The sequence below is a fragment of the Schistocerca gregaria genome, chromosome X (genome assembly GCF_023897955.1).
Source record: "Schistocerca gregaria isolate iqSchGreg1 chromosome X, iqSchGreg1.2, whole genome shotgun sequence".
Taxonomy (NCBI): Eukaryota; Metazoa; Arthropoda; class Insecta; order Orthoptera; family Acrididae; genus Schistocerca; species Schistocerca gregaria.
In genome coordinates, this window is record NC_064931.1 from 120,113,462 (window position 1) to 120,127,396 (window position 13,935).

General features: G+C 43.3%; 2 protein-coding genes across 2 annotated transcripts; both read left to right on the forward strand.

Annotated features, from left to right (window-relative positions):
* Positions 1-7,184: 7,184 nt before the first annotated feature.
* LOC126297926 (zinc finger MYM-type protein 1-like) lies at positions 7,185-7,883 on the forward strand. Its single transcript, XM_049989248.1, has one exon. It carries the CDS (start codon positions 7,185-7,187, stop codon positions 7,881-7,883), a length of 699 nt encoding a protein of 232 aa, XP_049845205.1.
* Positions 7,884-10,019: 2,136 nt separating this feature from the next.
* On the forward strand, positions 10,020-10,577 carry LOC126297927 (uncharacterized). Its single transcript, XM_049989249.1, has one exon. The coding sequence runs from the start codon at positions 10,020-10,022 to the stop codon at positions 10,575-10,577; it is 558 nt and encodes a 185-aa protein (XP_049845206.1).
* The last annotated feature ends 3,358 nt before the right edge of the window (positions 10,578-13,935 follow it).

Genomic DNA, 13,935 nt, shown 5'->3' on the forward strand with positions numbered 1-13,935 from the left:
CATGTATAAAGTCCGGCTTGACATCTAATGGTGACATTCGCTGCAAAAGCTTTTTCTGGGCTTCAGTGCACGTAGTGCAGGTTTATAACTGTACAGCAAGTGTTTCGGGTTTTCAGTCTGCTTCTTCTGTTCTATTTCTCCCGCCATTCTGTCTCTTATGGGTGGGGATGCAATGCCGACTGAGTGGTAGATCTTTGAGACTGGGATTGGTCTAACACATGAAACAGACTGATTTCTTTGTTGCCACGACCACGTGCCTGATATGGATTGATGGTCCAGAAAACTGTGCTCTATATTATCCCACAAATAACAGAGATCAGCGCTATTGACTGGATAAAGTGGAGATTTTTCACCTGGGTAAATCTTGTCGACTGTCTCAAGATGTTTCTTCTACTGCAGATTTTTGCTACAAACCCTATACAGCACGATATAAAAAAAAAAAGGATGCGATCCTGAGTAAGTCTCAGGCATATTAGGATGTCACAGGACTGAATAACCCATCGACTCCACTTAATATTCAGTTTTCTTTTAGCGTCTCTGTTTCTTAAATGGAAAGCACATCCTTGAGCATTCCCTAGGTTGAGCTTGAGATGATTCTTCCCCAAAATTTCTAGTGCGTTGCTTATTTTAATTTCAAGTTTCCATATGTCCTCTCTTGGATCGTCAGAGCTGTTATCTTCGCAGATAAATTGCCTTGGATCTGGAAGGTCTTGTTGATCTATATGTGCATCATACTCCGCAAGCCACCTACCGGTGTGTGGCGCAAGGTACTTCTCGTACCACTAACTAATCCCCTTCCTCTGTTGCACCCGCGAATGGCGTGTGGGAAGAAATATTATCGGTAAGTCTTTGAAGTTGCTCTAATCTCCAGAATTTTCTTGTTGTGATCATTTCGTGAGATGTATGTGGGACTAAGCAAACGGCTGGTACTGGCGGAGGTTTGAGTCCTTCCTCGGGCATGGGTGTGTGTTTTTGTCCTTAGGATAAATTAGATTAAGTAGTGTGTAGGCTTAGCGACTGGTGACCTTAGCAGTTAAGTCCACATTTGAACATTTTTTTGGACGAAGCAATATGTTTTCCGACTTTTCCGCGAAAGTGTCGCTCCTAATTTCAGTAGTAAACTTCTCCGTGATGCACAACGTCTCTCTTTTAGCGTCTGCCACCAGAGCTTTTTGAGCATCTCTTTAATGCTCTTGCATCGACCAAACGATCCCGAGACGAAACGTGCCGATCTTCGTTGGATCTTCTCTCTCTCTCTCTCTCTCTCTCTCTCTCTCTCTCTCTCTCTCTCTCTCTCTCTCTCTCTCTTCTGTCAGTCCTAACCCAGCGAAGGATCCCAGACTGATGAACAGTACCCAAGAATAGGTCGATCAAGTGCCTTGTAAGCCACTCCCCTCGTCGATGTGTTACATTTCCTTAAGATTTTTCCTGTGAATCTTAGTGAGTCTTCTACTTTTCCTCCAATCTGTTTTTTGTGTTCATTTCATTTAATGTCGCTCTGAAAAGTTATTCCCACATATTTTACGGTAGATACTGTTTCCAGCAATTTGATCATTCGTATAAATGTTGTGGTCTAGGGGTAGCGTCTTTGATTCATAATCAAAAACGTCTTCTGTCCTGGACAGAGGTTCAGGGCACTCTCTGTCCTAGGCGTGGGAAACTGCCCCTAAAGGTGGAATACTCAGCAATGATCAACGGAATGAGGATGCAGAGGGCAATGGAAACCACTGCATTAAAGACACGTAACGTGTATCCACAGGACATGTGGCCTGTAATTGAAGAATTGTCATGATGATCTCTCCATTGACAAAACACTCCGGAATAGTCCCCCATTCGGCTCTCCGGGAGGAGACTGCCAGTGGGGAGGTTACCATCAGAAAAAGATTGAATGATGAACAGAAGGATAACGTTCTACGAGTTCGGGCGTCGAATGGCAGAAGCTTGAATGTGGTAGGGAAACTAGAAAATCTGAAAAGGGAAATGGAAAGTCTCAGTCTAGATACAGTAGGGGGCCAGTGAAGTGAAGTGGAAAGAAGACAAGGATTTCTGGTCAGGTGAGCATAGGGTAATATGAACAGCACCAGAAAATGATATAACGGGAGTAGGTTTCCTTAAGAATAAGAAGGTAGGGCAGAGAGTATGTTACTATGAACAGTTCAGTGACAGGGTTGTTCTTATCAGAATCGACAGCAAACCAACACCGACAAATATAGTTTAGGTATACATGTCGACGTCGCAAACTGAAGATGAAGAGATAGAAAAAGGGTATGAGGATATTGAAAGGGTAATACAGTATGCAAAGGGGGATGAAAATCTATTTGTCATGGGGGACGTGAATGCAGTTGTATGGGAAGGAGTAGAAGAAAAGGCTACAGGAGAATGTGGGCTTGGGACAAGGAACGAGAGAGGAGATATACTAATTGAGTTGTGTAACAAGTTTCAGCTAGTACTAGCGAATAATCTGTTCAAGAATCATAAGAGGAAGAGGTATACTTGGAAAATGCTGAGTGACACGGGAATATTTCAGTTAGATTACATCATGGTCAGAGAGAGATTCCGAAATCAGATACTGGATTGTAAGGTGAACCCACGAGTAGATAATGACTCAGGTCACAATGTAGTAGTGATGAAGAGTAGGCTGAAGTTTAAAACATTAGTCAGGAAGAAACAGTACGTAAAGAAGTGGGATACGGAAGTACTAAGGAATGACGAGCTATGGTTGAAGTTCTCTAAGGCCATAGATACAGCAATAAGGAACAGCTCAGTAGGCAGTACAGTTAAAGAGGAATGGATACCTCTGAAAAGGTCCATCACAGATGTTGGGAAGGAAAACATAGGTATAAAGAAGGTAACTGTGAAGAAACCAAGGGTAACAGAAGAAATGCTTCAATTGATCGATGAAAGGAGGAAGTACAAAATTGTTCAGGGAAACTCAGGAATAGAAAAATACAAGTCGCCGAGGAATGAAATAAATAGGAAGTGCTGGGAAGCTAATGACTGCGGGAAGAATGTAAAGACATGGAAAAAGAAATGACTGTCGGAAGGATAAACTCAGCATACAAGGGAAGTCAAAACAACCTTCGTTGACGTTAAAAGCAAGGGTCATAGCATTAAGAGTGCAACGGGAATTCCACTGTTAAATGCAGAGGAGAGAGCGGATAGGTGGAAAGAATACATTGAAAGCCTCAATGAGGGGGAAGATTTGTCTGATGTAACAGAAGAAGAAACAGGAGTAGATTTACAAGAGATAGGGGATCCTGTATTAGAATCATAATTTAAAAGAGCTTTGGAGAATTTAAGATCAAATTAGGCACAAGGGATGGATAACATTCCATCAGAATTTCTAAAATCACTGGGGAAGTGGCAACGAAACGACTATTCACATTGGTGTGTAGAATGTGTGAGTCTGGCGACATACCATCTGACTTTCGAAAAAGGATCAGGCACACAATTCCGAAGACGCCAAGAGCTGACAAGTGAGAGAATTATCGCACAATCAGCTTAACAGCTCATGCATCCAAGTTGCTTACAAGAATAATATACAGAAGAATGGGAAAGAAAATTCAGGATACGCTAGATGACGATCAGTTTGGTTTTAGGAAAGTTAAAAAGACATGAGAGAGTCAACTCTGACGTTGCGGTTAACAATGGAAGCAAGACTAACGAAGAATCAAGACACGTTCATAGGATTTGCCGACCTGAAAAAAGCGTTCTCCAATGTAAAATGGTGCAAGATATTCGAAATTCTGAGAAAAGCAGGGATACGCTGTAGGGAGAGACGTGTCATATACAATATGTACAACAGCCAAGAGGGAATAATAATAGTGGATGACCAAGAACGAAGTGCTCGTATTAAAAAGGGTGTAAGACAAGAATGTAGCCTTTTGCCTCTACTGTTCAGTGTGTACATCGAGGAAGCAATGACGGAAATAAAAGAAAGCTTCAGGAGTGGAATTTAAAATTCAAGGTGAAAGGACATCACTGACACTATTCGCTGATGTCATTGCTATCTTGAGTGAAAGTGAAGAAGAATTACATGATGTGCTGAACGGAATGAACAGTCTAATGAGTACAGAGTATGGATTGAGAGTAAATCGAAGAAAGACAAAGGTCATGAGAAGAAGCAGAAATGAGAACAGCGAGAAACTTAACATAAGGATTGTTGGTCATGAAGTAGAAGAAGTTAAGTAATTGTGCTACCTAGGCAGTAAGATAATCAGTGGCTGATGGAGCAAGGAGGACATCAAAAGCAGACTAGCAATGACAAATAGGGCATTCCCTTGGAAGAGAAGTCTACTAACATCAAATATCGGCCTTAATTTGAGGAAGAAATTTCTGACAATGTACGTCTGGAGTATAGTATTGTATGGTAGTGAAACATGGACTGCGGGAAAAAAGGGAACAGAATTGAATCGACGCATTTGGGATGTGGTGCTACAGACGAATGTTGAAAATTAGGTGGACTGATAAGGTAAGCAACGAGGAGGTTCTGCGCAGAATCGGAGAAGAAACGAACATGTGAAAACACTGATAAGTGGAAGGGACAGGATGATAGGACATCCGTTAAGACATGAGGGAATGACTTCCATGGTACTAGAGGGACCAAAAACTGTAGAGGAAGACAGAGATTGGAATACATCCAGCAAATAATTGAGGATGCAGGTTGTAGGTGCTACTCTGAGATGAAGTGGTTAGCACAGGAGAGGAATTTCTGGCGGGCCGCATCAAACCAGTCAGAAGACTGATGAAGAAAAAAGAAAGACTTTAGAGAATCTGTGACAACACACTGCCTTAGGTAATCCATTCTTCTGGTTTCTGCAGCATCCCTTCTTACATTTTAGCGTTTGTCATGTCATCTCTGTTTCACCATTCTAAAGTACTTGATGAGCTATTTCATTCTGCGTTACTCTCGTGAATTCCTGTAGTGACTTTTTAGGATCATTGCTTAGATTTTTAATTAGTTTCCACGCCCTTCTACCGTTTTGACCCATATCTAGATCAGCTAAAAGATCTGACCCTTTTTACCTTCTGTGATATTTCAACAGTTTTACCTGTTGAGTGGGATTTTCAGCTAGTGGATATCTTTCACATTTATCTTGATAGGTCTCAAGTAGGCTAAGTATGTCTGGTTTAAGGTCTGATTGTTATTAAGTTCGGCACCCACGAGAGATATGTTTCTGAGAGATCTTTTTTACTAGGGCTGCGAAGCCCTCACTCGATTTAGCAGTCACTTTAAGTTTTGGAGCTGCACTATCCAGTACTTTTCAAAAAGTTTCCCAGCGCTCCTTTTCCAAATTGAATTTTCATTTAAAGGAACTTCTTCAGGGCTGGTAAATCCAGCCACTGTACTGATTATGGGATTTTTTTGGTTTCCATTCCTCGACTGTTGTTACCAAAAGTTGAGCTGCTTGAGCACTGATAGAACATTATCAGGATTATAGTCCTAGCGCCATCTTCCACTTAAAGAAGGCCTCAGTTTCGGGTCATTTATGAGTCTCAGGCTTTCCCTTTCCACCCAGCTCTCCAGCTCATCTCCATTGTTGTCTGTAGGCCCAGCTTGAGCGTCTGCAATTGAAATCTCCCAACACAATCTTAGTACTCTTCGAGTTGAATTTCATGGGTTCATCGAAACTGAAGTCTGCATTATGTGTTTTGTTGACAGATGTTATTGTGCAGGTTAATAGCTCTGTTGTTAGCAGTTTTGTGTTGTCCCAGCATGTCAGACTTTCAGATTTAATAACGAACCCTGGCATTATAGACTCAGCTTCCATATTGTTCATGGTGACTTTCTAGGACCAGTCTCGTTCTTCAATTTTTGCGGATCTCCACAGAGGCAGGTGGAGGCAGGGTGACGACTGTGGCTCTGATAGAACTGCTGTTGACAGTTGGTGAGCGAACAACAGGCAGGATGCCTGGGCACGCACTTCCCTGGAACAACTCTTGCAGCTACGTTCATAGTTGTTCCTAGTGTAGCTGCTGCAGCGGCCCATCTCTTCCATGTGCTGCAAAACAGTAGCAGTTGCTGTTTCTGTATTGGTGTTCCCGGTGTTGCAACTGTTGCTTTACTTTTTCCTGCTGTTCTAACTGCTACACGATACTGTCCTCGAAGTGACCACTTTTTAGGACATAATAAATGGCACTCGCCTAAAGATAAGTTTTTCTATATATCTGCCAAATAACAAGATAGATGACAACTGTTACATAAAATAAAATTCCTGACAAAAATAGTGAAGCACCCAGAAGGCACGGTTAGATCTCAGCAGGGCCGCGTGTGTGTATTTATTGCATTATTATCTTACCTTTCCATTGTCTTCCGCCCCATTCTTTGACAGTTTCACCTGCCTCTGTAGTGAAATTCCGCCTGAAATTCAATTTCACGCGGCTCAGTTCTTATGACTTCATCTCCCGAACAGTGTATCCTACAGTAATATAATTTTCCGTTGACGTGCAGTGGGATATCAGGAAATTGTCTGCATAGTCTGTTGCAAATAACTGACATCATCAGTTAGTTTCAAGTAATCGTTCTTTACGGGCTGGATCCAAACATGACCGATGGTAGAAAAAGTCTGTCTGGCAGTGAATATAGAAAAAGATGGGCGCTGAAGGAAAATGACGATAAGAAGCAAAAGGATGCATTACAACGATATTTCAAGCCAAGGAGAGAACGACCTAGCAGCGGCGAGGGTGGAAAAATAGTTCCTGAAAGTACAGAAACTAGTGGAGCTACTGCAGCTACATCTTTATCTTCAGGACATGACCAGAAAGTTGAACACAGTACTGCGACCACAGTAGCAATGCTGACGGTGGGCCATCCACAATATGTTCAACAGACCTCGTCTGGACTCAAGATCTGCTTTGTGACGAAAGCTCCGAGACTGAAACATCAAGCAGAACTGAGATTAGGCGACCAGATTCGGAAAATACCGGAGGAATATCAGCCGAGGTACTCACCACCGGAGACGGGATTGAAGGCGAGCCTAAACTGGAAGACACAATTGACTCAGATCCCGGAAGATGGCCGGAAATTATTACCGACTGCATTCGAACGACTGTGGTCATGCGAGGTCCTCCCAAGCGCATTAAGGAAGCTGACAACCGGCGTTTCAGCCCTGTGCACTACAGCTATTCTTTGAAGAATTTAGAAGAAGCCGCTAGACATTGGTTGGTGTACTCAAAGAGCAAGGATGCTGTGTTACGCTTTTCCGCCATCTACAGTAAAACTTGCAAAGAACGGTATAAGCCACTGGCGGCACCTTCCTTCGCATCTTGAAAGTCACAGGAAGTCTACCGAGCATTTGAATTCACATAGAAAGTGGATCGTGTTTTCAGAGGGACTGAAAAAGTCAGTAACTGTCGACGCCCATCATCAAATGCTTCTGAATACAGAAAGCGAACACTGGAAAAATGTTCTTGAGCGCTTAAAAACAACAATTCATTTCCTGGTTTGGCAATGTCTGCCTTCGAGGGAAAGTACAGATACACTCTTTCAGCCTGACAACGGAAACTTCTTGCATCTCGTTGAATTATTCGGAAAGTCCGACACTGTGATGATGGAGCACCTGAACAGAACAAACCAAGGTCAGAACAAGGGTCATCATTATCCTGGAAAAGAAACACAGAATGAAATAATTCATCTTATTGAGTCATCTATAACCAACAACATACTATTAATGATGAAATCTGCAAAGTATTACAGTATAATTCTGGACTGCACATCAGATATTTCAAAAGTTAAGCAGATGACAGTTGTGGTACGTTTCGTCCAGGAGACAAACACTCGATGGGGTATACGATGTCCGAATTCGGGAGCATTTCCTGGGATTTCTTCCAGTGCCCGATTCTTCAAGCTCCACTTTGACGCAGGTCGTACTCAAGTTCTTTGAAGATAAAAAAATCCTATTGTGTAATATGAGAGGGCAATGATATGATAATAGAGAAAACATAAAAAGGAAAGAAGTCGGTCTCCGGAAAAGAATTTCAGATATGAACAAGAGAGCATTGTATGTACAATGTAGCAGTCACTCATTGAATCTTGTTTGCAAACGATGCCGCTATGTCTTCTAAATATGCTGTTTGCATGTTTTCGACAGTGAATAGCTTGTATGACTTCTTCTCGTCACCATTGGACGTTGGGATATCTTGAAGAAGTATCTGCCTAACCTGTCGCTGAAGCCCCTGCGCTGAAGCCTCTGAGCGATACTACACTCCTGGAAATTGAAATAAGAACGCCGTGAATTCATTGTCCCAGGAAGTGGAAACTTTATTGACACATTCCTGGAGTCAGATACATCACATGATCACACTGACAGAACCACACGCACATAGACACAGGCAACAGAGCATGCACAATGTCGGCACTAGTACAGTGTATATCCACATTTTGCAGCAATGCAGGCTGCTATTCTCCCATGGAGACGATCGTAGAGATGCTGGATGTAGTCCTGTGGAACGGCTTGCCATGCCATTTCCACCTGGCGCCTCAGTTGGACCAGCGTTCGTGCTGGACGTGCAGACCGCGTGAGACGACGCTTTATCCAGTCCCAAACATGCTCAATGGGGGACAGATGCGGAGATCTTGCTGGCCAGGGTAGTTGACTTACACCTTCTAGAGCATGTTGGGTGGCACGGGATACATGCGGACGTGCATTGTCCTGTTGGAACAGCAAGTTCCCTTGCCGGTCTAGGAATGGTAGAACGATGGATTCGATGACGGTTTGGATGTACCGTGCACTATTCAGTGTCCCCTCGACGATCACCAGAGGTGTACGGCCAGTGTAGGAGATCGCTCCTCACACCATGATGCCGGGTGTTGGCCCTGTGTGCCTCGGTCATATGCTCTCCTGATTGTGGTGCTCACCTGCACGGCGCCAAACACGCATACAACCATCATGGGCACCAAGGCAGAAGCGACTCTCATCGCTGAAGACGACACGTCTCCATTCGTCCCTCCATTCACGCCTGTCGCGACGCCACTGGAGGAGGGCTGCACGATGTTGGGGCGTGAGCGGAAGACGGCCTAACGGTGTGCGGGACCGTAGCCCAGCTTCATGGAGACGGTTGCGAATGGTCCTCGGCGATACCCCAGGAGCAAATGTGTCCCTAATTTGCTGGGAAGTGGCGGTGTGGTCCCCTACGGCACTGCGTAGGATCCTACGGTCTTGGCGTGCATCCGTGCGTCGCTGCGGTCCGGTCCCAGGTCGACGGGCACGTGCACCTTCCGCCGACCACTGGCGACAACATCGATGTACTGTGGAGACCTCACGCCCCACGTGTTGAGCGATTCGGCGGTACGTCCACCCGGCCTCCCGCATGCCCACTATACGCCCTCGCTCAAAGTCCGTCAACTGCACATACGGTTCACGTCCACGCTGTCGCGGCATGCTACCACTGTTAAAGACTGCGATGGAGCTCCGTATGCCGCGGCAAACTGGCTGACACTGACGGCGGCGGTGCACAAATGCTGCGCAGCTAGCGCCATTCGACGGCCAACACCGCGGTTCGTGGTGTGTCCGCTGTGCCGTGCGTGTGATCATTGCTTGTACAGCCTTCTCGCAGTGTCCGGAGCAAGTATGGTGAGTCTCACACACCGGTGTCTATGTGTTCTTTTGTCCATTTCCAGGAGTGTAGATGGGAAAGTTGCATCGACGCACTTACTACCCTGAGGTTTAAAATGAGAGGCGTTTTTGATGCTCTGTTTCAGATATCAGAAGAATTCGATGGCATGGCAGTTCACGAAGCAACACCACTTGCTAATCAAAAAAAAGTTACACCTTACTCACTTCTCTGGTATCTGGTACGATGTTCTGCTTCACATCAGTGTAGTCAGTAAGATCCTCCAGACCACTGACATGAATGTTTCTGAGGCCGTGGAAATGCTTTGTGTCTCTCTTGACGGATTCCAAAGAATTGGCTACAGAGTTAGAGCTAGACGATCTAACATTACCACGGATAAGTGTTTCCCCTGCGATGAAGTAAGAAGTCAATATACTTTACCTATGAAGGAAGGGATGAGACAATAGATGACCCAACAAAACGTTACAAGATTGAATTCTACTTTATCTTTTAGATTAGTAACCACATCTTTGGATGAGAGGTGCAATCAACTGAAATCTCATGGTGATTATTTTGATTTTCTCTACATCAGCGAGCTGAAGAATGCCCCTCCTGACAGCCTGGACCCAAAGTGTAGAAACCTCGCAGAGATTTTGCAAGATCATGAGTCAAGCGACATTGATGCACTGGAGTTGAGGGTAGAACTAAAAGTGCTTTCCACATTGTTGAAACGTGGAACAGGTCCAAAAGAGACTCTACAGTTTATAGGAAGACATAATTTTTGCCCTAATGTTAACATTGCTCTGAGAATTCTCCTAATACTCCCAATGACAGTTGTGAGTGGAGAGAGGAGCTTCTCAAAACTGAAACTGATAAAGACATACCTCCGATCAATGATGAGCCAAACTAGTTTGAATGATCTTGCAACAATATCGATTGAGCACGAACATACAGAAGACTTAAATTACACAGAACGTGTGAAAGAGTATGCACAAGCAAAATCCAGGAAGGTTCGATTTGTCTAGTATTATAAAAAAAATCATATTATGATCAGTGTCTTGGTTATTTACTGTGTTGTTTCTTATCTTGTTCAACATTAAATAGTAATTGTAAATATTATTGTCCAAACAAAATTATAGTTAAATTCTAAACATATTTTGTTTTCAGTTGAATACATTATCTGTTCACAACCATTGAAAAATGTTTATTAACGTTAACTGTAAGTTCACGCAGCGCGGGATTAGCCGAGCGGTCTGGGGCGCTGCACTCATGAACTGTACTGCGGGTCCCAGCGGAGGTTCAAGTCCTCCCTCGGTCATGGGTGTGTGTGATTGGACTTAGGACACTTCAGGTTAACTAGTGTGTAAGCTTAGGGACTCATGAACCTAGAAATTAAGTCCCATAAGATTTCACACACATTTGAACATTTTTGTAAATTCACAAGGCTTATTAAAATAAGCTAGATTTCTTCAATCAGGCTCGACTCCAGGTTTGAACTGGTGCCCAGCGACTGTTTTGTACAAATCTGTAGAGAATGTCATCAATCAGTTGCAATTTTTTTTTATTTTCCAGATCTACATAGATTTCGGGCACAGTGTGGCTATTATCAATGCTTTGAGTTATGTTTTCATCTATACTGTCATGCTGAACGTAACTGTCAACATGACGGTTTGGATGTAAGCACATATTAAAAGCTTTGAGATTTAGATCTGAAAACTACAAACAAAAATTGCTGTTGATTGCTGACATTTCCTACAGATTTGTTTAAATAAAATTCCACAAACGATTTTTAAAAAAGAAAAAAACGGGGGGGGGGGGCAATTTAGCAGCTCGCACGGAGCGACGGTCATCGAAGGGTACTAATACTAGTCGAAATATATTAACTCACTGTGCTGCGGTTGTTCATTTCAAAGAATTGACACTCGACATCTGTCATAATTTCCATGTGTCACTTCTTTTGTGTCTGATTATGGAATAAGGGGTAACAAATGAGTCATCGCCGTATCACTTCACTTTTCATCGCTTTATTTTCATTCTAGCTATTGGGAAGACGCATGCTTATTTGCCGACTTGCCAATTTTTTAAGTAGCAGATGATAAGAAAAATAAATTTTCCAATTCTGCAATCTTGAAGGAGAAAAATTCTAAGTTATGAATAACGTGCATACGCACTACTAATTGTACGTTGTATGAAAAGCACTTACCTATTACATCCGAAGTTGCAAGAAATTCGGACGCACCGATTATTCTGTTCTTACGAAACCCAAATGAAAGTGCTTCTGACCAGTCTTTGCTCCCTCAGCCAACTACCGAAACGAATTCTGTAGTTTTCGTTGTAGAGAACGCATTAATACCCATTGCCTCGAAAGGCGAAGTGGTGACGAGTACCAGGACTTAGATCACGTGACGAGGTACAGCGAGGCTTCGGTTAAACTAGCGCCCAAGATGAAGAAGCAAGAAGCTCACAATAAGTATGTGACTGATAATAAGGGTAAATGTATTATCAGGCAGCAATTTCTATGGCATTACGAACAATAGAAAGGAATATGAACTTTGTGAAAACTGCACAACTTTTGTCAAACAGAAATGAGCTTCAAAGCTAGCAAGAAAACCCTTAGAAGCAATGTTCTGTCTATGGATTTTTGTTTTAGAAGGTGTCAAAATTAACGTTTTGTTTTGTGCGGGTGAGAGGCCATTGTTGCTAAAATACCATACTTGCTCAGGTTTTCATCAGAATCAAAGTGACCAGTAGTTTACTAACATGAGACATGGTTTCACACGCATTATGCAGTAAATAAATGTGGGCAAAGTGATACTATGTGATTAGTATTGTCAAACAAAAAGTGCCGATCAGAGTTTAATTGTTGAGCATGCAGGCGGAGACAGGTATTTCATGGCTCAAAAACCAAAACGTCCGACTATCACTCAGAAACGAATAGCAAAAATTTCCAAAAATGCATCGAAACCCAACTTATGCCAGGCTTAATAGCAATATCTTTATCCCTTGTAATTAGTCGCAGCGTATTCAACCATTCAGAATACTTCTATCAATTGTAGGTGTTGGACATGTTTGACTGTGTAGGTGTTGGACATGTTTGACTGTAGTAACGTTCAACCATTTTGTTTTCCATAAGCAGCGTATTCACCCATTCGGAATACTTCTATCAATTGTAGGTGTTCGACATGTTTGACTGTGTAGGTGTTGGGCATGTTTGACTGTAGTAATGTTCAACCATTTTGTTCTCCATAATGCAGGAAAAATAAAACACTCGGAAACTGCCATTGAAGAGCTTAGCAAAATTGCTTCAGGCTTAACATATAGCCGCAGTATCGAACATTGCATTTCCAAATTGGATTTCGTCTTCTGCAAAATTAGTTGTGAGTAAACACACGGCGTGTAACAGGCCGGCAGCGCTCCACTCATAAGAATACTGGTGTGTATGCCAGACTGCTTCCCCCTCTCTCTTCCTCCGGTGTAAACACGACAGTGTTGCCACAGAGGCGAGGAAGAAATTATTCCTCCTCCCTCCCCTTGTTCAACAGGGGCGGCCGGCAGGTGGTTGATGCGCCATGCCACAGTTCGTGAAGCCGCTCCCTCCAAGGTTTGGTTTCCAATCCCCTATTGGGCATGACGCCCCTCATTAAGTGGGGCCGCGTGCGGCCGCACGTTTCGCACTTGCCTTGCGCCGGCCCTGCTGCAGGGTGTGTTGGTCCATGACAGTGTGAGGTTGGTCTTTTACCTTAAGATGGGGAGAATGCTCTGTGACCCCATACGCTGAGAGATAGATCGTAAATTAAACACTATGCTTGAAGTGTTACAAATGTGTTGAGGTTTGTCTGATGTACTTGTATCACGTTTGTGTTCGAGAACTAACAATGAATGGACGTACTGCACAGTAATCTACCCAAATTCGCAGTCATACTCGCAAAATGATGTAAAGGGGCGGTTTAGCTGTGATACTGAAATTGGGGGCCCTGCTGTCACATCATTGGCCAGTACTGAACTTAGTGTAAAATTGTTTGCACTATCAAGTCTGTTGCTTAATATTACAGTAGATCGAAGGTGTCGTTTCCATCACATCCATGCACTGGTTACCACATGATAACTGAGTGACATAGCTTGTTTGACTTGGGGGAGACGTTTTGTGCGTGGGAGACAACTTCTGGGTTTGCAGCTAAACAGCGATCGCATACATGAGTGCAAAATAAGGAATAACTCGTAATGGAATGCCGAGCCATCATCTGATCCGTCACGGCGACATATGAAATTAAATGTAGAGGTCATGAAAGACTTTGACACGGTACTTTGGAAACTCTCCACAATGCTGCCAAACTCTTCTACTTTCCTTATGTTCTAAGTGTGTTTTATTTAAAAATAATTCAG